The sequence below is a fragment of the Dama dama genome, chromosome 21, assembly GCF_033118175.1.
Source record: "Dama dama isolate Ldn47 chromosome 21, ASM3311817v1, whole genome shotgun sequence".
Classification (NCBI taxonomy): Eukaryota; Metazoa; Chordata; class Mammalia; order Artiodactyla; family Cervidae; genus Dama; species Dama dama.
The window spans coordinates 11,159,200-11,184,824 of record NC_083701.1 but is presented as its reverse complement, the minus strand read 5'-3'; the positions used below and the strand labels follow the sequence as shown (position 1 = coordinate 11,184,824).

At 46.3% G+C, this 25,625-nt stretch overlaps 1 protein-coding gene across 4 annotated transcripts in view; it reads right to left on the bottom strand.

Moving 5' to 3' along the window:
• The window catches only part of ASAP1 (ArfGAP with SH3 domain, ankyrin repeat and PH domain 1), a 328,727-nt gene that overhangs the window by 279,945 nt on the left and 23,157 nt on the right, over positions 1–25,625 (bottom strand). For 2 of the 4 annotated variants that reach the window (XM_061123183.1, XM_061123185.1), the window contains exon 2: positions 16,630–16,715. In XM_061123183.1, coding sequence (XP_060979166.1) covers positions 16,630–16,688 — 59 coding nt within the window. In that variant the 5' untranslated portion in view covers positions 16,689–16,715. Of the gene's footprint in view, positions 1–13,856; positions 13,886–16,629; positions 16,716–25,625 lie in introns of those variants that run through there. The other 2 variants (XM_061123186.1, XM_061123184.1) reach the window with 2 other exon arrangements.

Genomic DNA, 25,625 nt, shown 5'->3' with positions numbered 1-25,625 from the left:
GAGCTCCGAAGGCCCTTGGGATATCCAGAGGGCTAAGAGTGTCCTTTCTAAAATTCTTCATTTATTTATTTATTTTTGGCTATGCTGGGTCTTCATTGCTGCACGTGGGCTTTCTCCAGTTGCAGCGAGCGAGGGCTACGCTTCGTCACAGTGGGTGGGCTTCTCATTGTGGTGGCTTCTCTCCTTGCGGAGCACGGGATTTTGGGTGCACGGACTTAGTTGCTCCGCGGCACGTGGAGTCTTCCCGGACCAGCGATCGAACCCGTGTCCCCTGTGTTGGCAGGTGGATTCTCATCCATTGTGCCAGTAGGGAAGTCCCTAAGAGTGTCTTTTGTATACTAATGAGCCGACTCACAGGTGGGGGCAAAATAGCTTCAGGACAGTCACCAGAAAGACCTTCACGGAAGGGACAGGGGCTGGAGACAGGGTTCAATCACCAACGGCCAATGATTATTAAATCAATCATGCCTGTGCTATGAAACAACTTCCAGACTGGGGGCTTCCAGGTAGCTGGGCACATCAGTGTGCTGGGCGAACCAGGGGAGGGCAAGGAAGCCCTCCCCCACACCTCACCCTCTGCATCTCTTCCATTCGATGCTTTCTGAGTTACAGCCTGTATAATAAGCTGGTAACGTGAGTAAAGTGCTTTCCTGAGTTCAGTGAGTCATTTCATGGAATTACAGAACTTGAGGAGTCATGGAAACCCCCAGATGTACGGCAGCTCAATCAAGAATCTGCCGGCCGGTGCAGGGGACACGGGTTCCATCCCTGGTCAGAGAAGAGCATACACGTGGAGCGACTAGGTCCATGTGCCCTAACTACCGAAGCCCACATGCCCAGAGCCCGTGCTCCAGGACCAGAGAAGCCACCGCAATGAGAAGCCTGCGCCCCGCAGCAAAGGGCAGCCCCCGCTCGCCACAACCAGAGAAAAGCTCTCATGGCAGTGAAGACCCGGCAGAGACAAAAATAAATTAAAAATAGATAAATAAGAAGCCCCTGGGACTTGTGACTGGGATCTGAAGTGAGGGCTGTCCTGTGGGGTCTCTGCTAATTCCAGGTACATAGTGTCAGAATTGAACGGAATTGTTGGACACGCCAGTGGGTGACAGAGAACTGGAAAGCTGCCTTCTGGTCAGAAGTTGTGCTAGGAAAAAAGACACCGTGCCCATCGACTCTCTGCTTCGTGGCATGCGCTGGACACTCCCCGCCGCCCTTCCGGCTGGGAGCCACGCCCGGATCCCACAGCCAGACTGACCCCAGGAGGTCAGCCCTCATCTGGGCAGCTCTGTCATCACTGACTCACCTGCTAACTCAGCTGTCCCTCTGGGTGTGGCCGCTGGAGACACTCCGGACCAGCCAGATAGCACGCCCCATGCCTGGCCCCATGTCCTTGCTCTTAGCCCTCTGGCTCAGAAGTCCAGGGGCTGGAGGGACTTCCCTGGAGGTCCAGTGGCTAAGACTCTGAGCAGCGGGCCGGGGTTCAATCCCTGGTCAGGGAACTAGATCCCACATGCCGCAACTAAGAGTTCACATGTTGCAACTAAAGATTTCACACGCCACAACCCGATGGGGCCAAATAAACATATTTTTTTTAAAAAAAGGAAGTCCAAGGGCTGGAGAAGACTGGCCAGGAAGCCTGTGCTCCTGCCCCTGGCACCCCGCCCCCACTGCTGCACCCAATGGGGTACCAGACAGAAGCAGAGCCTGAAATAAGGGTTTAAGGAAACGATCCCAGGGAACTAGAACACAGAGGGAAAGGAAGCCAACAGGGGTGCAAGGGAGAGCAGCCTCCAGCGGAGGGCCATGGGGCTCCAGCTCCAGCAGGGACGCTGGGGAGACGCCAGAACACACCTCAGACTGTGGGCAGCGGGGCTGGGGCAATTCTTCCCAAACTCTGTTCCTTACTTGGCAGGGGGCTGCTCCCGTGGGAGATCCGGGTTCGATCCCTGGTTTGGGAAGATCCCCTGGAGAATCCCATGGACAGAGGAGCCTGGGGGGGACAGTCCATGAGGTTGCAAAGAGTCGGACACGACTGAGAGGCGAACACTTTGACTGCTCCCATGGAGTTAACTCCCGGCTTTGCTGGCCTGACCCACACGCCGCCTGGGCTGGCAGAGAAACCTCGGGTCCTGGAGCACCCTGGGAACCCGTATGTGCCAGGGGGTCAGGGGACAGGGGCACTAACACCACTGCAGTACACTCAGCCAGAGGAGGTCCGCCCTCAAGTGGGGACGCACGCAAGGCCAGAGGCAGTCATAACCCAGGCAGGTGAAAGCAAGGGCTGAAGGTGCTTCTAGAGCGGTGCTAACCAACAGAGATACAATGGAACACAACAGGACTGCATGTAGCTTTAAATTTTAGGGGACTTCGCTGGCAGTCCAGTGGTTAGGACTCTGTGCGTCTACTGCAGGGGGCCCAAGTTCGATCCCTGGTCAAGGAACTAAGATCCTGAAAGTCAAATGTCACAACCAAAAAAAAAAAGTTTTAAATTTTAGATTACTGAATTTAAAAAGTAAATTCATTTTAATAATGTTACTTAGCCTAATATATCCAAAATATTATCACTACAACATGTAAACAATAGAAATATCATTAATGATGTAGTTGGCATCCTTTTTTTTTTTTTCCTTACAAAGTCTTTGAAAACTGGTATCAAAGTTCGGGACATCTCGATTCAGACCAGTCACATTTCCAGTGCTTAGTAGCCCACATGTGACTAGTGGCCACCATACTGGACATCACAGTGTTTGGAGCAAAAATGAAAAGCACCAACTGCAGGCGGGACAACGAATTGCAACGATGGCTTGCCAAGGCATTGAGATTAAAATCTGAGCCCCTTATGGGCTTCCCAAGTGAGGCTAGTGGTAAAGAACCCGCCTGCCAATGCAGGAAACGTGAGAGATGTGGGTCCGATCCCAGGGCCGGAAAGGTCCCCTGGAGGAGGAAATGGCAACTCACTTCAGTATTCTGGCCTGGAGAATCCCACAGGCAGAAGGGGCTGGTGGGTTACAGTCCATAGGTTTGCAAAGAGTTGGACACTACTGAGCGACTGAGCACACCCGTGCACACACACATACACAGCTGATGAATATGGCCTGGAGTCATCCAAGAAGCAAGTCAGGATGTAGCTGGCTGCTGGGAGTGTGCCTGAGGTTCGTGTTAAAAAGCCAAAGCAGAACAAAGACTCTAGAACACCTGCTAAGAAAGACGGTTTGAGCTTAAGCTACTGGCTGTCCCCACCTCCAATGACCTGGTTAGTGGGGTAGCCCTTGCATTCTGGCCTCCCAGCATCCAGTGCTGTCCTTCGGTTTCCATGGTGATGACCCCTCTCCAGGTCTGCGGGTGGTCACGTGACATAGGCCTGTGTGGTCTGAATATCCCAACACGTTGTCCACAGTGATTGGGACAAGGGACCCAGGGTGAACCAATGGACAGCAAGCCAGGGATTTTGCTGGCATTTCTTGGAAGACAAGCTCTGGATCTCAGATAGACTAGCGGTTGTCAGACAGGTGCTTCTGGAAGCTGCAACGGGGAGAACCTGGTCTGTGGCTCAGGAATCTAACAGCCAATTATCTTTCTGCTGATGAAGAGGCAGCGGCAAGGGAGATCAGTGCGAGTTGCCCGCAGCCAGTCTTGTTAATGACCTGTCTGCAGTCGCTCTGTAAACCTTTACTTTTGTGGCTCAGCCAGAAACAGTCGCTTGGCAAGCACATTTTCACTTTGGAAGTGATGCTGCTGTTGCCGTGGTTATCAATTCCGAGGAAAACCTGTGTAGTTGTTTATAAGCATCAAACCCCAAATAGTTGCAGAGAACCCCTTTCAGGAGCTTTTGGCACTACAGTAACCCACACAAACTGTTCTGCATCTCAGACTTTTTTTTTAAACAGAGAGAATTGTTCTCTACTCAAATCTGTAAAATGCATTAGCTCATAGTTTCCATTTTAAACCCAAATCAAATCAACTTTAATATGGACTGGGTATCTGAGGCTGCTGTTTCCCCAAAGATTATATTTTTAAGTCCTAACAATTTGGATGGCCCAGCAAGGAGAAACATGAAAACAGAGACCGAGATTCATCAGAAAAGCCCAGGTCCCATCCAACTTTCAATCATCTGTATACACATTCAAGTATCACCTCACCTGTGAAAGGACTCCACAAATAACAGGCCTAGAACTGGTATTTTATGTTCACGATCAGGCTTTTTTTTTTTTTTTTAATTTTTTGGCCACACCATGTGGCACATGGGATCCTATTAATAGTTCCCCAAGCAGGGACTGAACCTCTATGCCCTGCACTGGGAGCACAGAGTCCCAACCACTGGACCACCAGGGAAGTCTCTCATTATTGGCTCAACAGGGACCAGCGGTTTGACTTCAACAATCATATATATTCAGGACTTCCCTTGTGGTACACTAGATGAGACTCCGCCTGCCAATCCAAGGGGTCATGGGTTCAATTCCTGGTCTGGGAAGATTCCACATGCCGAGGGGCAACTAAGCCCATGAGCCACAACTACGGAGCCTGTATTCTAGAGTCTATGCTCTGCAACAAGAGAAGCCACTGCAACGAGAAGCCTGCGCACTGCAAGGGAAGAGTACCCTCTGCTCGCCGCAACTAGAGAAAGCCGATATGCAGCAACGAAAACCCAGAATGGCCAAAATTTTTAAAAATAAATTAAACTTTAAATTTTTTTTTAAATGTGTTTTTAAACAATCGTACGTATTTATTGAGCATCTACTATGTGCCAGGCTTTATGCCAGGCACTGGGGTAACATTAGTGGATAAGCAGCCATCAGCATCATGCCTTGTGGTCTAGGGGGGACCGCAGACATGCACAAGTGAACAAATAGTTCCAGAGTGTTACAGTGCTGGGGAGAAAAGCTACAGGGTGTAACTGGTAGGGTAGGGTGGTGAGGAAAGATCTGTCCAAGGAAACAGCATCCAGGCTGAGACTGCAGATGAGAAGTCATCAGCTCTGTGAGAAGCAGAGGCTGAGGGCTTGGAGGTGCAGGGAGAGAGGTGCTACAGGCACATAGATAGCATGAGTCTGAGTCCTGAGACTGGACAGCACCTGCTGAATGTGAGAACAGAAAAGAGGTCGGCAGCTGAAGCCTGCTGAGGGGATGGGGTGAGGGCAGACGAAACGTGCAGGGTAGGCAGGGGCTGGATCACGCTGGCCATGACAGGCCATGGTAAAGAACCTGGATTTCATTCAAAGTAACAGGGGCAGGGGGCATTGGGGCCACAGATGCGGTTTTTTAAATAATAATTTTATTTGTTTATTTACTTTTGGCTGTGTTGGGCCTTCATTGCTGCCAGGGCTTCTCTCTAGTTGCAGCAAGTGGGGCTGATCTCCAGTTGTGGTGCATGGGCTTCTCAGGCCAGTGGCGTCTCCTGCCGTAGAGCACAGGCCCCGGGGCACACGGCCTGCAATAGCTGTGGCTCACGGGCTTAGCTGCTCCTCAGTATTTGGGATCTTCCCAGATCAAGGATCAAACCCCTGACTCCTGCATTGGCAGGTGGATGTCTTACCACTGAGCCACCAGGGAAGCCCCACAGATGGGTTTTTAGCAGGGGCATAGCAAGTTCTCATCTGGGAGGTGTGTGGAGAATAAGCCACGCTGGACATCCCAGGTTCGAGGTCCCCGCTAGATCTTCAAACAGAAACTTGAGTTCGGCATCTGGGATACTCAAGTCTGGAAGACAGAGGACAGACTCAGCTCGAGGCAGAGTTTGGAAGCAGTCAGCACACAGATGGTCTTCACGAATGCTCTGAGGCTGGCTGCAGTAAGAATGCACCATTGAGAGACTTGGGAGAATCAGTCATAAGTGTTGGCAAAGACGTGGAGAAATAGAAACCCCTGTGAACTCTTGATGGGAAGACAAAATGGGACAGTTGCTGTGGGAAACAGTATGGTAGTTCCTCAAAAAATAATTACACACAGAATCACCACAGGATCCAGCAAATCGACCCTCGGGTGGAATTTCATCAAAGGACACCAAGCATGGTCTCAAGATATTTGTGCATCTATGCTCACAACAGCATTCTTCATAAGAATCAAAAGATGGAAGCAACCTAAATATCCGTCGATGGACGAATGGACAAGCAAAGTGTGGTATACACACACATTAAATACAATGGAATATATGCAGGCTTTAAAGGAAGGAAATTCTGACACACGGTACAAAATGGATGAAGCTTGAGGACATTACAGTAAGTGAAAGCAGCTAGTCACAAAATGACAAATACTGCGTGATTTACTTAAGTGAGATACCTGGAGTCAAAGCCATAGAAACAGGAAGTAGAATGTTGGGTGCCCAGGGCTAGAGGAAGAATAGAAACGGTGTGTGTGGGTGGGGGCAGGGTGGGGGGGGGCTGTTGTTTACTGGGGACAGTTTCTGTTTTAGTTCTGGAGACGGATGGTGGTGACCGTTGCACAACAATGAGAATACTTAATACCACTGAATGATATACTTAGTAATCATTAAGACAGTACGTTTTACGTTTATGCGTATTTCAGCACAATTAAAAACATTTTTAAATACAGAAACAAATAATGTTTTAAAAAGCATTCACGGGTACCAACCAGAAGGAACATATCAGCCTCACGGCTTTGGAAAAACTCTGGTTCTCCATCTATACTGCTGCAAACTGGGTAGAAGGCATCCAGGGGCAGGAGGAAGGAGCTGCAGAAACTCCATCTAGCTGATCATCAGAGCCTCCTGGAGGGGGACTTTCCTGGAAGTCCAGTGGTTAAGACTCCACGCTTCCAGAGCAGGGGGCATGGGTTCAATCCTGGTCGGGGAACTAAGATCCCACACCCCCACAAGATCTGTGGTGCAGTTTAAAAGAAAAAAGAAAGAAAAAAAAAAAAAGAACCTCCTTGAGGGTCTGATTCTATACATCTAGGGGTGGAGTCAGGGAGTCAAGGGGATTTTTAATATTATAGAGTTCTGAACAGGGTTCCAGATTTAGGAGCCCCAAGCTAAAGCACTTGTTCAGTCACTAAGTCGTGTCTAACTCATTCCAACCCCATGGACTGCAGCACTCCAGGCTCCCCTGTCCTTCACTCTCTCCCAGAGTTTGCTCAAACTCACATTGAGTCGGTGATGGCATCCAGCCATAACATCTTCTGTCACCTCCTTTTCCCACTGCCCTCAATTTTTCCCACCATCAGGGTCTTTCCCAGTAAGTTGGCTCTTCAAATCAGGCGGCCAAAGTATTGGAGCTTCAGCTTCAGCATCAGTCCTTTCAATGAATATTCAGGGTTGATTTCCTTTAGGATTCACCTTATATTATGCTGCTGTTCCCATCTTCTCATCTGATTTGCAAACTTCTTAAATGGAGTGGCTGTGCCTTACATCTACTGTGAGAAGAATCTAAATCACTTGGGGATTTTTTTTTTCTTTTCAGACTATGGATGCCTGGGACCTACCACACATCGATTAAATCAGCATCTGCAGACATCTTGTGATTTTCCAAAAGCTCTCAGAAGGGACCCTGATGCACTCTCCTACACTGACACCTCCTGCTCTGTGGCTAACAGTGCTTGAGAGAGAGGATCAGTGTTTGCTGGGTGACTCACAGAATCAAGTCCTTTGCATAAGACATTCAAAAGGGAAAATCGGCGGTGATTCATTTGTTACTTATTCCAAATATTTTTCTGTGGCTATTTTTTACATAATTTAGATCACAAGATCAATAATAATAACAATTAGCCCCTCATATATGCCAGGTGCCAATTGTTTGTTTCCCATGTATTATTATCCCATTTAATTCTCAATCTTATGTCTAAAGAAGGTACTGTTATTGTCTCCATTTTACAGATGAGGAAACTGAGGCACAGGAAAATTCAGCCACTTCCTCAAAAATAAAGTTTTCTTTTATTTACATGGCATTTACATCATAAGCATTTTCATAACCTTTAAAAAGTGACCATTATCATCTTCTTAATGGCTGTATCACTGTTTTTCATTGTTTTACCCTATTTTTTTAAAAATCATTTTGCCCGAGTTTGTTAACTCATTTCTCACTGTAAGGCAGGCCTTTATCTTGTTTGCCACTGTTTACCATTTTAATGGCTTCCCTGATGGCTCAGTGGTAAAGAACCCACCTGCCAATGCAGGAGATGCGGGTTCAATCCCTGGGTTGGGAAGATCCCCTGGATCTTCAACCCACTCCAGTATTCTTCCCCGGGGAATCCCATTGACAAAGGAGCCTGGCGAGCCACAGTCCATGGGGTCATGAAAGAGTCAGACATTTTAAACTATACTGCAGTGGATATTTTTGTGCTAAAGGTATTTTCTGTATTTCACAAAAGTTTCCTTAGGAAAGATTATGGAAAGAATGTTCTGACGGTAAATGGCATTAAACACTGAACAAAAGTCTTTATTAAGGCGATTGTGCTGAATGAGCTGGGTCAAGGCCCTCTCCGGAGACGTGTTACATGCCTGGCCTAACTCCTACCAGCTTGCACCAAACACTTACTGCAGGCCAGGGGCTTGTGAACGCTTTACAGATCTGATCCACCTGGTCCTCACAAGACCCCGGAGGGAGGTACAGTGAGATGCCTGAGGCAGAGAAACGCCAAGAAATGAACCCAGGCTCACGGGACCAGCCAAAGCAAAGCCAGGACAGGAATCCACAGCTCCTACCACCAGGCTGGGCCTCCCAGGCAATGCAGGTGTTCACCGTGACTGCCTCAACGACCGTCCCATGGAACTACAACTAACAAGAGTGACGGGAATGAGCCCTGTCCATCAACTCGGACCACAACAGGAGATGTCTCACCTCCCAGGCCAAAAATCCACACACAGTCACTCAGAGCAACACAAGGTTCCTGCCCTAAAGGTGTAGACCCTTTAGATGCAGAGAGAAAGTGGAAAAAAGAGACCAATCACCCTGACCCAGGACCCACTTAGAACCCTTGTAGCTGCTTTACAATTCAGGGATCCCCAACCTGATGTTCTCAGGTGGAGCTGATGTAATAATAGTAAGAAAAGTGTACAATAAATGTAATGTGCTTGAATCATCCACAAACCATCCCCCAACCCCGCCCCTGGGCAGTGGAAAAACTGTCACCCACAAAACCTGTCCCTGGTCCCAAAAATGGTGGGGACTGCTACATTGTTTTATATATATATATATATATATATATATATATATGTTATGGGTTGATATTTGTTAATGTCCCAGACCAGTGAACCAACGGATGTGGGTTTATTTGGGAATAGGATCTTTGGAGATGTAACTAAGATGTATTAACAAATTAAAGATGAAGTCATACTGGAGTACAGCGGGCTCTTATTCCCATAAGACTGGTGTCCTTGTAAGAGAGAGGAAGAGAGACACAGAGGGAGAAGCAAATGGAACAACCCAGGCAGAGACGGAAGCAACACAGCTGCGAGCCAACGAACACCAAAGACTGCCAGCCAAGCCCAGAACCTAGAAAGAGGCAAGGAAGAAGTCTCCCCCATAGGCTTCAACACCCTGCCAATACCTTGGTTTTGGACTTCTGGCCTCCAGTGTGAGACAGTACGTTTCTACTATTTTTGAGCCACCAAGTTTGTGGTACTTTTGTTATGGCAGCCCTAGGAGATGAATACAATATTTTTGAAAATTTATTCATTTATTTAAGGCTGCACTGAGTCTTCCTTGCTGCACATGGGCTTTCTCAACTAATGGTGAGAAACTTTCAAACTCATGGTTGCAGTTTGCAGGAGGCCTCTCGTTGAGGTGGCTTTTCTCGCCATGGAGCACAGGCTCTAGGGCTCGCAGGCTCAGTAGCTGTGATGCACAGGCCTAGCTGCCCTGTGGCATGTGGGATCTTCCCAGACCAGGGATCGAACCGGTATCCCCTGCATTGGCAGGCAGGTTCTTAACCACTGGACTACCATGGAAGTCCAATGAAGACAATATTGCCTAGTCTGTTAGCTCCATCAAGACAGAAACTAGGGACTTCTCTGGCAGTCCAGCAGTTAAGATTTCACCTTCCAGAGCTTCCCTGGTGGCTCAGTGGTAAAGAACCCACCTGCCAGTGCATGGGACATGAGCAACTAAGCCCACGGGTGACAACTACTGAACCGCCTAGAGCCGGGGAGCTGCAACTACTGAAGCCTCATGTCCTAGAGCCCGAGCTCCGTAACAAGAGAGGCCACTAGAGTGAGAAGCCCGCACACCGCAGCTAGAGTAGCCCCCACAACTAGAGAAAAACTCTCACAGCAACGAAGACCTAGCACAGCCCCAAATAAAAATAAATACCTAAAGTTATTTTTTTAAAATAAAGACGTCAACTTCCAATGCGGAGGGTGTGGGTTCAATCCCTGGTCAGGGAGTTAAGATCCCACATGCCTCATGGCCAAAAAATCAAAAGCACGAAACAAGCAATGCCGTGACAAATTCACTAAAGATTTTTTAAAGTCCTTTTGATGGTCGACATCAAAAAAATCTGTTTTAAAAAAAGCTATACTTTGTTCATCTTGGAACCCCAAACATGGAAACACTCCCCAGCTAGTAGTAGGTACTCAGAAAGTGTTTGTTGAGTGAGCAAGAGAAAAAATTAATAAAGTATAAACTCAGGAGGAGGAGGAACTAAGTCTTTTATCTCAACGAACACATCAGAGCAAATTAGGTGCTCAATAAATGTTTGAAGAATGAATAAGTGTCTTTAAATAAATAAATGACAAGCCCAGGAAGGCTCTGCAATGAGTACTGCTCATCTATTTCCCCAGGACTCAGCATAACGTGTAGAACACAGCAGCTCCTTAATAAATTTTGGAGGGAAGGAAAAAAAAAAAAAAATGAAGAGAAAGATGGGAGGGAAGGAAAGCAGACCAGGATCATAATTTCCCAACTCTGGGTCTAGGTAGGAATTTTCTTCCTGCATGCATCTAACCGAGGAATGGCCAAGGTCATGAAATAAGCAGTTGGATTTTAAACAGCTTCAATTATATATAGAAAGGGCTTTCACAGTCCTTTGAATATAATTCACCTCCCCCTCCCTGAATATGTTTTTTTCTAAACACTTGAATATTGTTGTTCTAAAACACATTGCTTTGTCTTTCACATGAACTTGAACATTGTTTTTCTGAAACGCGTTTCCTTTTCTTTCACATCCAGAAATCATAAGGCTTCCCAACCCTTCCAACAATGTCAGAAATGCACCTCTGAGTTGAGAGGTCAGCGCTTCTACGTTCAGCTCTGAGGACACATTTCCCGTCTCTGTGCTGGATTCAGCCTGACCCCTGCCCTGCGGCCAAAAAGGGACATCAGCTGGGCTCAGGGAAATTCAATTTGGGCTGACAGCCCGCAGCCTGAGGAGGACAGGGCGTCTGCCGTGACCTCTGCAAAGGCAAAGGCGGGGAGGGAGGGTTTCTCCTGGGCTTGGCTTAGAAGGGTCTAACGTTTAGGTCAGTTCATTTCTACACATGGAGAAAAATCCTGAAAATAAGGCCAAGTGATTCCCACTGCCGGCTCAGAGTTCAATTACACTGTCTTTTGCTACTCCCGCCCTCCTGGTGCTATTTGGGGTGAAAAAAAGGAACGTCTTGTTCTTTATTCCTCTGGACTTGAATTTTCCCAGGGATGACAACTGCTCAGTTATGGAGTATGATTTTATTCATTCATTCCTTCATTCATTAAAAAAAAAATTATTTATGTATTTGAGTATACCGGGTCTCAGTTGCGGCAAGTGGGATGTAGTTTCCTGACCAGGGGTGGAACCCAGACCCCCTGTATTGGAAGTGCGCAGTCTTAGTCACTGATCACCAGTGTTTTTATTCTGTATGAATATACAGAATATATATGAGGCCCCTGGACTCATGTCCCAGTACATATAGAGAAACTCTGCGTGTGTGCATGCTAAGCTGCTTCAGTCATCTCTGAATGAATCATCTTTGTGACCCTGTGGACTGTAGCCCACCAGGCTCCTCTGTCCATGGGATTCTCCAGGTAAGAATACTGGAGTGGCTTGCCATGCCCTCCTCCAGGGGACTTTTCTGACCCAGGGATCGAACCTACAGCTCCTGAACTGCAGGCAGATTTTTTTTTTACCACTGAACCACTGGTGAAGCAGATAGAGAACCTCTGCTCCTGGGCATCTTCCCTCTGTATACTGAACTCCAGAGCTCCAGCACTTGTCTGCTCCATGAGACACCAGGTGTAGGTCAACGACTGTCACAGCGACAAACGAGGAAAAGAAAGGCTGACCCCGTCTCAGAGCCAGTTAGCAGGAAAGGCAAAGAACTGCTTTATGTGTTTTGATGTAGCCCTGACTTGGTCAGCTTAAGCAGGGAAATGGGGACTTTCCACCCTATCAAAGCAGTCAGTTGAGATGGATATCACTGTTATTTTATCAGACACAGGACTGCGTGGTTGGATTAGTTTATGTGACCTTCCTGTGGCCCCAGGGCATCCCACGCTGAGCCTAAGCCAGTGGCTGTCCATCTGTATGATTTTTTTAAAATATTTATTTATTTAGGCTGCACCAGTGCTTAGTTGTGGCACGCAGGATCTAACTCCCTGACCAGGGATGGAACCTGGGCCCCCTGCACTGGGAGCATGGAGTCTTAGCTACCAGACCACCAGGGAAGTTCCAATCTGTATAGTGTTTATCTTTCCTTTTCCTCTAGACAGAAAGCCCCATGAGCATAGGGCTGAGTTATATGGCTGCTTATACTGAGCACAGTTCCTGGCACCTGAGTAATAAGAATCTAATATGTTATATGAAAGAGCCAACAAACAAACAAACAAATGAAAAGAAGTAACGGTGTTGGGCTTTACATTACTGTTAAAAAAGAGTGGTGGCTTTAGAATCAGGCGGGGTGTTGTTTCACTCATGGTCGATCACCTATCTGCTCCATGAGATGTTGACTGAAATATACAAGAAACGCACAAAATGGTCTATGTCATAAAAGTACCAGTGGAAGAATTTTGACACCCGTGTAACCAGCACCCAGAGCACTCGCAGAATCTCAGAAGCTGCCTTGTGCTCCCTACAGGTCCCTCACTCTTCACCGACCCACCCAAAGATGAACCACTATCCTGCAAGATGCATGCATCTGACATGTTACCATCCTCCCTGACTTTATCTTCACACTGGGGATGTGAGTAACACCACGCCATGAGTATAACGTTTCATATATGTATGTGCAATACTTGGCAGCAACAGTCACAGAATAGTAATAGTAGCAGTAACAGGACCAGCGGCAGCAGATGTGATAGTAGAAGCAGTAGTTGCAATAATAGAAGCAGCACCAATGGTAACAACAGAAGTCGTAAGTAATAGTGGTTAACAGGAGAAGTATTATTAACAGTAGAAGAAGCAGTAATAGTAATAGCTAACACTCGTACAACACACAATGTTCTAGATACTGGTCCAAGTGCTGTACCTTAACTCATCTAATGCTCAAAGCAATCCTTATGAACACAGATGAAATAGGATTTTACAGATAAGGAAACTGAACTTAAAGGCACAAAAGATAAGTACAGATAAAGGCACAGAAGTTAAGTAGCTTTCCCAAGGTCACAGAGAGCGTCCTAAACCCAGGATTTTAATACCAGCAGTCTGGCCACAGAGTCTATCCTCTCAAAAGCACTCTTTTTTAATAAATACTTGCATAGCAAAGAAAGATCTGTCCTCCAATATCTGTTCTCTTCCTTTGGTCTCATAATAATCCTCAATTTTGATAAGCAGGTGGTCTTGCAGAAGAAAGATCATATTTCCCAGCCTTCCTTTCGGTTAAGTATAGCTGAAGGACTAAATTCTGGCCAAGAGAATATAAGCAGAAGCGGCACATGTGATACCCAGAAGCATCCTTAAAAGAAGGGGCCTGCCTGCCCACTTCAGTATTCTTACCTGGGAAATCCCATGGACAGAGGAGTCTGGCAGGCTGCAGTCCATGGGGTCACAAGAGTTGGACATGACTTAGAGACTAAAAGACATGGATTGGTCAGTTTCTGTTATGTGAGTACACAAAAAAGAAGCCAAATAATTAAAAAGCATTATTTATGATTAAAAAAAAGGGGGGGGGGGCCTGCCTTTCTTCTTCCCTTCTTCCTGTTAGTAGATGTTATAGCTGGCACAGAAGCAGTCAGAATGGGCCATGTGGTGACCTTGCGGGGAATGGAGGCCCACACGGCTAGCAGCCCTGTAACTGAACTTTTAGGTAAGAGATAAATATACTTCTATTTTCTATTTAAGCCAATGTTCTTTTAGATTCTACATCATTCATAACAAAACCTAATCTTAAATAATGCACTCTTATTACAATTATAATTAATACTGAAACTGAAGAAGACTCTGCAGGATGTTCCCAGGGACAGACACGCACACACACACACACACACACACACACACACACACCCTACCATGTTCCCTACCACTTGTTTCTATTAAAGCTTTAGCCTCCAAGCCCTTCCCCAAGATTCAAAGAGCAAATTTAATCAGAAAAATGAGAATATGCACAAAGAAAGCAGTGAAGTAAGACAAAATAATAATAATTTAGCCATAAGACAAAGTCAAGATCTTTAGTTCCTCCTCGAGGGCTACAGGTAACATCCTGAGCCATATCCTTGAGTTGTTTTGCAGATACTGAAACCTCCACCAGATGGAAGCTGCTGCATGCTGACCACTAACATGTGGACCCCAGACTGGGGCTGGAAGCAAAAGGTTGATAGATGAGATTCCCAAAACACCACCCTGTGACCTCACCAGCAGCCAATCAGAGAACCATGCACTAACCCTGTGACCCTCTCCCTCACGAGTTCAGATCTCAAGCCCATTCTCCTTGCTTGGTGCCCTGCAATAAAAGCTGTACTTTCCTTCACCACAACCTGGTATCAGCAGATTGACTCTGCTGTGTGTTGGACGAGCAGACTCAGGTTTGGTTGGGTAACAATATCACCTAAACAGATATCTACAAAACTAATGTCACTTTCGTGTTGGATTCTTGATTTATAAAACAAAACAAAATAAAACATAATTCTGTAATAGTCAAACTATGAAAATCAGCAGGCAAAGTCTCATTTATCCTAGAAGATGGTAACAACAGTCCCCATTACTTCATGTCTGGGTCACATGAAAGCCTCTTAAGTTGGCCTCCCTGCCTCTAGCCTCTAACTTCTCCTCCACACTCAGGGCACTCTTGTCTAATTATCCTTAAATGTTACTTTCATCTTAAAAACTGGAATAATTATAATGCTCTACACCCTTACATTATATGAGACACTTTCTTGTAGACCTTTTTTCCTAATCTCACAAAACCCTGAAACATAAATATTATCACCCAGATTTCATAGATAAGAAAAAAGAACAGAGAAAGTTAGTGACTTGCCTGAGATCACAGCAAGACGGGGGCAGAGCAAGGATTCAACCACCTGTCCAGCACCCATAGTCTTCCCACCACCAAGCTGATTTCTGGGGTATGCCAATCATAGCAGGTGGACCCCGTGTTGATTCACCCTGGCAACTTAAAGAGGCTCGGACTCTTTCAGTTTTCTCTGCTGACTCTTCATGGCTCTTCACAGACTGTCCAGTACAATTCTTTTTTAAATCATCCACCAACACAAACCTCCACCCACTGAGGTCAGATGCCTTAAGATTCTATCATGTGCCTCTATGCCAGGCCCCAGTAGTCCCAGCTGCAAAATAGGGCAAATCATACCTCTACAAGAGGCAACACTGCAGGAGGAAAAAGACAAGAGACTTGGAATCAGGAAAACTGGTTTCAAATCCAACCAGGCAAGATATGGTATAGAGACACAATGGAACATTACTCGGCCATAAAAAGGAACGAAATTGAGTCATCTGCTGAGATGTCAATGGACCTAGAGTCTGTCATACAGAGTGAAGTCAATCAGAAAGAGGAAAACAAATATCATAGATTAACACATATATGTGGAATCTAGAAAAATGGACTTATTTCCAGGGCAGGAATAGAGATGCAGGGGTAGAGAAAGGACATGGGGACATGGAGGGGAGGGAGTGGAGGGTCGGAGGCGGGGAGAGGAGGGTGGGAAAAACTGAGAGTAGCACTGACATATATCCATTACCATACGGAAAACAGACAGCTAGTGGGAACCTGCTCTGTAGCACAGAGAGCTCAGTTGTGATGACCCAGAAGGGTCAGAGGGAGCACCAGGAGGGAGGGGATATATGTACACACATAAATGATTCACTTCGTTGTACAACAGAAACTAAACGACAGTGCAAAGCAATTATACTCCAATTAAAAAAGAAAAATCCAGTCGGGCAAGTTGTCCATCTGCGACATGAATGTGGTAAGCCCTTCCTGGTAGGATTATCAGGAGGACTGAATGAAACAGTATCTTTAAAGAGCCACTCGGCTACACCAGCACTTGTTACTGCTGACAGTGCTGTTCTGTCCTCATTCCTGACTTCATTCAGGGGCCACACCACCTTTCCCACGGCACACAGGAGACGCGAAATGTGAGAGGAGACACATCAAAAGCCTGCAGTTCTGCAAATGCCTAAGATCTGGTCGCCACTAACATCCACGCTCATGGTGTCTCTTGCAGGCTCCAGGTCTTGAGTCTGATCAAATTCTGCATTTCAACCTCCCAAAAGCACCCCTCCACATTTCCCAGGCCGGGCTCTCTGGACCACTCACCGATTCCATAGCGAATCTCTTGATGAAAAACTGGAGAGCCTGGAGGCTGAAGATCTCATGTCTCAGCCGTCACATCAGAAAGTTACCTGGATGGGGGGTGGGGGGGCAAGAAAAAAGGTGACAAGAGTCATCCAGCAGGGCTTAGACAGAAGACGTTGTCTCAGACCGACACGTGATTTCATCTGGAGGCCAGCACCCTTGTTAGGAACATTCCCACTCCACAGTGGCCATCCAGGAATGGGAAGGAAGACAGCTGGGAAACCACCGTTTCAGCAATCCACTTTGGGGCTGACATCTCCATCAGTAAATGTGCGCAAGTGCTCCGGAATCCTTCTTGCCTTCTATTTCTGGCTCTACGTTGGAGAGCAATTTACAAGTCATTAACATCTCCAGACCTGGGCTCCTAAACATGAAATTAAATTGTGCTGACAGGTATGGCAGACAGACAGATAGACAGCCACAGCTGTGTGCCCACGGGGAAGTAGCAAAGTTCCCCCAGCCAAGGCAATCAACCCCAAGAAGAAGGTAGATATATACATGAATCTCTATATTTTAGGACAGGCCCTCTGAACCGGAGACAGGATTTTAATTAATTCATGCATACCAAAGCTTAATTAATTGCTGAGTGCACAGAGCACAGGAAGTCTGGGATTAAAAGTGTTACATAAGAGAACAGCTTCAATATTTTTGGAATGGAGGGGAAACAGAAGTAGGGGGTGTGAAAATAAGAGAAGTCAAAGGACATGCTTGATTCTTCTCCAGTGATCCCTAGTTCAGAGTGGTAACTTCATCTGGGACCAGAAACCCAGGGGCACACTTGAAGCACCATCTCCTTTGCTCCTGTATCCAACCCAGCCCTAAGTCACGTGCTTCTTCCCAGGTATTTCTCAGCCTGTCCCTCTCTCTCTCCATCTCCACTGTTACAGCCCTGGACCAGACTCCACCATTCTCAGCCTGGGCTACTACACCTACAACTACCTCCTAACTGGTTTCCCCTCATCACCATTTCTCCCTCTGAAATCTGATCCCCTAAACTAAAGCCAGGACAATCTTCTCCTTCTTTTTAATGTTTTATTATGCAGAATTTTGTACAGACACAACAATAGAGATCTCCACTGCCCAGCCCAAATGACTTATAATCAATCCTGCTCCATCCACACCCTAACCCCTCCGCTCTCCACACTGCTATTTAGAAACAAGTTCCAGACATCTTATTTCAGTCATTAGTATTACAGCATGTGTCGCTATAAAAGGTCTTTTACAAAAATGTAAACAGCAATACCTTTACCACACCTAAAAAGATGATAATTCCTTGATATCACCCAATAGTCTCATAAATGTTTAAAATGTTTTTTAACAATTAAAAAAAAAAGTCCCACACTCAAATACAACTGGCTAATACCATGTGGCGCTAGTGGTAAAGAACCTGCTTGCCAATGCAGGAGACTCAGGAGATGCAGGTTTGATTCATGGGTCGGGAAGATCCCCTGGAGAAGGGCATGGCAATCCAGTCCAGCATTCTTGCCTGGAGAATCCCACGGACAGAGGAGCCAGGTGGGCTACAGTCCACAGGCTCGCAAAGAGCTGGACATGACTGAAGTAACTTAGCACAATATTCAGAATAATTGAAAACATACACCTGATCATGTCATCTCTTCATTTACAGCTTAACATTCTTCAGTGGCTTCTCAGTGCTTCCAGATAAAAATCAATCAACAGGAACTCCTCTGGTGGTCCCGTGGTTAAGAATCTGCACTTCCACTGCAGGGAGCATGGGTTCTATCCCTGGTTGGGGAACTAAGATCGCACATGACATGTGGTACAGCCAAATTTTTTTTAATAAATAAAAGCAAAAAGAGCTCACACACACAAAAAATTATATATATATATATATATATATATATATATAAAATTTAACATAGTCAGACTCCTACCCACCTCCTCCCTGACCTCATCTTGTCCACCCAGGCAGCTGACTCACTGCTGCAACCTTCTTTCAAATCCTAAACTTGCCACAGTCCTCCTACCTCAGGTCCTTTGCCCTGCTGTTCCCTCTGCCTGTAAGGAGTCCATGGACTCTGCCTATTTAACGCCTGTGCTTCTTTAAATCTTACTTCCTCAGGGGAACTCTTCCTACTCCTCTAGATTAGATCACAGAATTTATCTCAGTTTTTAAGTCTGCATTATTCACGTGAGAACTGATTGACATCTGCTTTGATAATAAGTCATGTGAGCACACAAAGATAACGTTTGGACTTTCTGGTTGTATCCCCAGACCACAGAGTGGGGTCCACCACAGTATTAATAAATATTTGTTGGATAAATGATCAAACTAGTTTCTTCAACTTTAGATGCCAACGGTGACTGACTTCCTGAACTTCGAGTCACACGTTTAAATTAGATGGGGAATTGACAGTCTTATTATAAAATTGATATGGAAAAGCAATGAACTCAGGAAAGGCAAAACCATCTGGAGGACTCACATTTCCCAATTTCAAAGCATCCTACAGGACTCCCCTGGTGGTCCAGTGGTTAAGAATACCGCTGCCAACGCAGGGGACATGGGTTTGATCCCTGGTCCAGGAAGACTACACATGCTGTAGGGCAAATAAGCCCATGAGCCACAACTGCTGAGCTCACAAGAGTCCGTATTCTGCAGCAAGAGAATCCCCTGCAACGAGAAGCCCAAGCACCAGAACAGAGAGTGGACTCCGCTCTCTGAAACTAGAAAAAGTCCACGTGCAGCAACAAAGACCCAGCACGGCCAAAAATAAGGAATTAAATAAAACCTACTGCAGAGCTGGAATAATCAAGGCAGTGAGGTACAGGCACAGCATAAACATATACTGCCCCCCAGAATCACAGACTATGATCTTCCCATAACATTCACCTCCCGACCACAACTTAACACGCTGTACGTACGTGAAAAACAAGACCCTGTCCTGGCATAAATAATCAATGCCTCTCCCAGCCCACCTCTCATCTTGCCTTTCCTTTGCCCTCTTTGCTCCACTCAAGCAAACAATTAAGGCAGTATATAGAATGGATCACTTCTCCTATTCTTCACTCTCAATCTGGATTTCAATTATACATCCCTGCCCTTCAGCATGTGACTCTGCAGTCCTTCCCACCATGGTGGGTGATGATTCTTTTCGATCTTCCACAATGGATTCTAGACTGGACCACTGACGACTCATTTACAACAGAATTCAGACGGAAGCGAGACAATGTACTGCTCCCAAGTCTATCCCTTGCCCTCTGTGATGCACCACGAGGGGAGGAGGTTTCACTAGCCCCTTTCAACTGCTGCCTTTCAGTCTTGACCCTGCAGGGAACCCGATCTGAAGTCCAACCTGAGCTAGCCAAGCCCCACCTAGATCAGCCAAATCACAACCGACCCACAGACCCTTGAGTGTGAAAATAAACATCGGCTGTCAAGCAAGTCACTGCAATTCTGAGGTTTTTGTTACTCAGCAAAATCTGACTGATACACGTGGGAACACTAATTCATGGACACCAATGAGTATCAACATGACTGGAAAAAAAAATGGCTTGCACACAGACAGCACAGGTGTGATAACAATCAGCACAGCCACCTCTTGCAGAAAACACATACTTGGCGCCAGTTTGACCCTGACCACAATCCTCCCGGGCGGATGTCAGGCCAGTTACAGATGGAAACAGAGGCTCAGAGATACCCAACAGTGTGTCCAGGACAGTGTGTGTGGCAGAACAGGGATTCCAACCCAGGTTGCTATCTGACTCACGAAGTCTAAGCCAGACTTTTTCTCCTTAAAAGAACTCAACGATGCTCAGAGAGCCCTGTCACATGAGTCCCTGGTTCACCAATCCACCTCTGTCTTTGTCTCACTTTCTTGAATGGGTCTTCACAAAGGGCCGCAGGGACAGAGTGAAAGGTCACTGGGATTAAAGTCAGATGCCCTGAGTCCCAAGCCAGCCAGGCCCCCAAACAGAGCCTTGTCCTGGTCAGTGAGCTTCTTAGGCTGTCAGGTCCCTTGTTTGTAACATGAGGTCACTATCCTAGCCCGGCTCAGTGGTAAAGAATCCACCTGCAATGCAGAAGGAGACACCGGAGTCATGGGGTTGGATCCCTGGGTCGGGAAGATCCCCTGGAGGAGGGCAAGGCAACCCACTCCAGTATGCTTGCCTGCAGAATGCCCTGGACAGAGGAGCCTGGTGGGCCACAGTCCAGAGGGTCGCAAAGAGTCAGACACGACCGAAGCGCCTTAGCACTCACACGCATCCTAGCCAGACTTAAGTCACTACCGGCATGACCCCCAGAGAGATGGTGAGTGAAACTGCTTTGACACCAAAGTCAGTTCACTCCTGCTTCTGCGACTCTGAGCTACTCGAATTAGGTTAGCATCTACGTATAGGTCAGTGTCACACTCACGCTGCTCTGAAACCATTTATGCTTTGAGACTGATTTTCTTTTTCAAACAGAGAGTATTTCTTTCCAGTTATAAAGTAATCCAGGTTCATCATGACAAATAATAAGGCACCAAAATAAAATATTTCAGTATCCCAACACCTAGAGAGAAATATTCATAGGATTTTAAGGCAGTTTCCTTTCTGGAACTGGTTTTTTTAAGTCAAATAACTAGGGAACTACCAGCAACTTAGAAAAAAAATTCCATATTCATTCATCCAAGGAATATTTGTTTTGGACCTACCATTCTTTGGCAGGGAAGACAAACCCAAAAATAAAAAAATTCATAATCTCAAGGAACTAACATTCATTTATTTTATTTATTTATTTTTTTGGCCGCAATGAATAGCTTGCAAGATCTGAGTTCTATGGCCAGGGACTGAACTGGGCCACGGCAGTGAAAGCGCTGAGTCCTAATCGCTGACCTGCTGGAGAGTCCCCACCCCCCTCTTATTTTTCATCTAATCACAAATATTTTTTGATCCAGAATTCTGACTCCATTCAAAGACTGGTGCTCCCTTTTTTTTCTTTTCTTTTTTAACTGACATTCTTTTTTTTTTTTTTTTTAACTCCACAAATAAATGGAGCACCAACTATATACTCTGGGCACTTGCTAGTAATAATAGCAATTTCCTTGCTAGACCTTGTACTCTAACAGTTTGACTGGCCCCTTGGAACAAATGCATCTGGGTTAGAACTCAGATTGTGGCTCTGTTATTTATTCTTTCACACTTCAGTTTCTTTACCTTTAAAACTGGGATAATTGAAGCACCTATCTCATATACTCACTAAGAATTAGTTGGGTAATGAAGTTCAAGCACCAAGCCAAACAATAACTAGTAGTGGTGGTGGTAACAGCATCGTCTTAATTCACACACCCATCCTACAAGGATCTGAAATTCACAGGTTAGGGAACCTTTCAGGCGCTTACTACTTTAGCACCTGGAGCCCAAGCCCACAGGGGACCCCCTGAGATGGGAACACACCTCAAAATTGCCTCCCAGGGGTAAGGAAGCTGGGATATTTATGCACAAACTCCATGCCTCTCTGGCCGAGTACAGCCAGGGAATGGCCGCAGAGAGAGATACAGGAAGCCGTTCCATGGAACAGGCATTGTCTGCAAGACCTTCCAGGGTGGGCTCAAGGATACAGGCAGGGAACACACAGCGTCCCTAACTAGATGCTCGATAAATACACACCAGAGGAGCGAATGAACGTGTGTTATCAACCCCCTTGCTCTTCTCCATAACCTCTCATTTCTCCCTGCCACCAGTGAAGGAAGATTTAGAGCAAGTACCTGCCAGAGTGAACCAGAATTCATTACCATCAAGCATCTTAATTTTTAGCCACCCACGTTTCTGCTTTTCCCATTGAAATTCTATTCTGTGACCTACAGTATGTCATTCCAGACAGCGATTACTGCATGCCAGGCAGAAATAGAGACATAAATCACTGGGCACCTCAGCCCTTCTTTACTGCCAATCTCCAAATAGGTGTTGAGTTTTATTCAACAGAAGTGACTTCACCAATGTGGAGGTTCGTATCCTTTTATGGAGGATGTGGTGAACTTGAGTCACTTGCAGCTGACTACAGTTTGGACAGTTTTCTTTGTTCCCATAACATCCAGCAAACACTTTTTCTATTTACTGATGAGATTCTTTCCTGTTTTGTAGAGATCACAGTTAGAAAACCAGGGACGGAAAGGAAATAGCCTGAGTACATATTTCTACCAATCTTCCTCTTATCTACTGGAAGCCTAGCTTGTCTACCCCCACTCAAAATGCCTTCTCCTTCAAGCAGCTTTCTCCAGAAAAGGGAACCCTCCTACACTGTTGGTGGGCATGCAAACTGGTACAGTCACTATGGAGAACACTGCGGCGGTTCCTTAAAAAACTAAAAATAGAGCTACCGTATGAACCAGCACTCCCACTCCTGGGCGTCTATCTGGGGAAAACCACAGTTCAAAAAGATAACATGTACCCCAATGTTCAAAGCAGCACGATTTACAACAGCCAGGACATGGAAGCAATCTAAATGTCCATCAACAGAGGAGTGGACAAAGAAGATGTGGTATATATACACAGTGGAATATTACCCAGCCATAAAAAAGAAAGAAACAATGCCATTTGCAGCAACATGGATGGACCTAGAGATGGTCATACTGAGAGAAGTCAGTCAGACAGAGAAGGACAAATATCATACGACATCACTTATAGTGGAATCTAAAAAAAGGGGGGGTACAAATGAACTTATCTACAAAACAGAAACACAGATGTGGAAAACAAACAGGGTTACCAGGGGTTCATAGGGAAGGGAGGGACAAACTGAGAGATTGGGATTGACATATACACATGACTGTAAATAAAATAGATGATAAAAACCTACTGTATAGCACAGGGAAATCTACTCAATACACTGTCTGGCTGGATTATAAACTCATGATGACTATGGTCACATATTAGACCATGTTTCCTGGGTGGACTGCACACAAGGCCACAGTCAGGAGGCCAAGTTGGGTAGTTTGAGACCGCAGTCAAGTGGGTACAGGGGGGGCGCAGGGATATAGATGACAGAATAAACTCTCACAAGTGACCTAATCTTGGTGTGAACAAAATGTAGGACCTGCCTCACAAACAATGAACAAGTGCATACTGCATGCCATGTCCCTGGGCTCCAAAATCACTGCAGATGGTGACTGCAGCCATGAAATTAAAAGATGCTTACTCCTTGGAAGCAAAGTTATGACCAACCTAGACAGCATACTAAAAAGCAGAGATATTACTTTGTCAACAAAGGTCGGTGTAGTCAAGGCTATGGTTTTTCCAGTGGTCATGTATGGATGTTGAGAGTTGGACTATAAAGAAAGCTGAGCACGGAAGAATTGATGCTTTTGAACTGTGGTGTTGGAGAAGACTCGAGAGTCCCTTGGATTGAAAAGAGATCCAACCAGTCCATCCTAAAGGAGATCAGTCCTGGATGTTCATTGGTAGGACTGATGTTGAAGCTGAAACTCCAATACTTTGGCCACCTGATGTGAAGAGCTGACTTATTTGAAAAGACAGTGATGCTGGGAAAGATTGAGGGCAGGAGGAAAAGGGGACGACAGAGGATGAGATGGTTGGATGGCATCACTGACTCAACGGACATGGGTTTGAGTGGACTCCGGGAGTTGGTGATGGACAAGGAGGCCTGGCATGCTGTGGTTTATGGGGTCACAAAGAGTCAGACATGACTGAGCGACTCAGCTGAACTGAACTGAACATGCCATGTCCCATTGGCGAGAGCTTCCTGTAAATGAGAGTCACCTGTTGGAAAATGCCTCCATTCAATTATTGAAAAAATATTTGTTAAGCTAAGTGTCAAGGATATAATAATGGTTAGCAAAAGTAGCACAGTGATAAAGAATCCACCTACCAGTGCAGGAGACAAAAGAGATGAGGGTTCGATCCCTAAGTCGGCAATATCTCCTGAAGGAGGAAATGGCAAGCCACTCCAGTATTCTTGCTGGAAAAGTCCATGGACAGAGGAGCCTAGTGGGCTATACAGTCCATGGGGTTACAAAAGAGCTGGACATGACTGAGCAATTGAGTGCACGCACGTGTGCACACAGCAAAATAGACCCAATCTCTGCTTAGAGTCCATGGTTAAGAGAATCAGATCTTAACCAAACTACCTCCTAGGCAATAAGAAAAAGTGCTGGGTGCCATAGGAACCTATGCAGGTGAAAAATAACTTCTCAGCATCTTACAAAGTTGCATCCTGAGAATTGTGTGAATCTTAACATACGTGCACGCCAGGGAAACAAGCTCAGGGAGATGAGAGGAGAACCACGGGGAAACCTGCAGAACTGTGTGCAGGGGGCCTCACTCACCACAGTGCCCGCTCCTCACACAATGCACAAGTAGGTCCCACTCAGTCTGTGCCGCCTCATAATTTGCACATTTCCTGGGGTCCCCTGGGAAGAACTGCAAGTGTGGCGTGTGAAGTCTGCGGGTGCCTAGGGTCTGTTGTGCTACCAACTGTTTTAACAGCAAGATCCAGGTCCCTGCAAACAACAGCGTGTCTACCATCAGCAGGCGCCCTGAGCGCAGAGCCATCTGTGTGGCTGCCCCCAGGCTCGCTGCGTAGGAGAAGGAGCAGCAGGCAGCCCTGGGCTGGGGGAATTTCCCAAGCTCTGGGAAGAGCACAGTCTTTGGAGCAGGAAAGCTTCCATTGCAGCACTGGTTCTCCCTGCTAACTTCAGCGAGTCTGTGTCTTCTTCTGGAAAATGCGGACGGCAGCAGACACTGATGGTGCCCGACACACTGCCGGGGTGCCCACAAGTCCATGAACGTCCAAGCGCATCCTATGGTAAGCACCGCTGGGACCTCCTGCCGGAGAATGTGCCCTCAGTAGAAAAACCCGGATGCTGGGAAAGACTGAAGGCAGGAGGAGAAGGGGACGACAGAGCATGAGATGGTTGGATGGCAATTTCGACTCGATGAACATGAGTTTGAGCAAACTTCGGGAGATGCTGAAGGACATGGAAGCCCAGCACGCTGCAGTC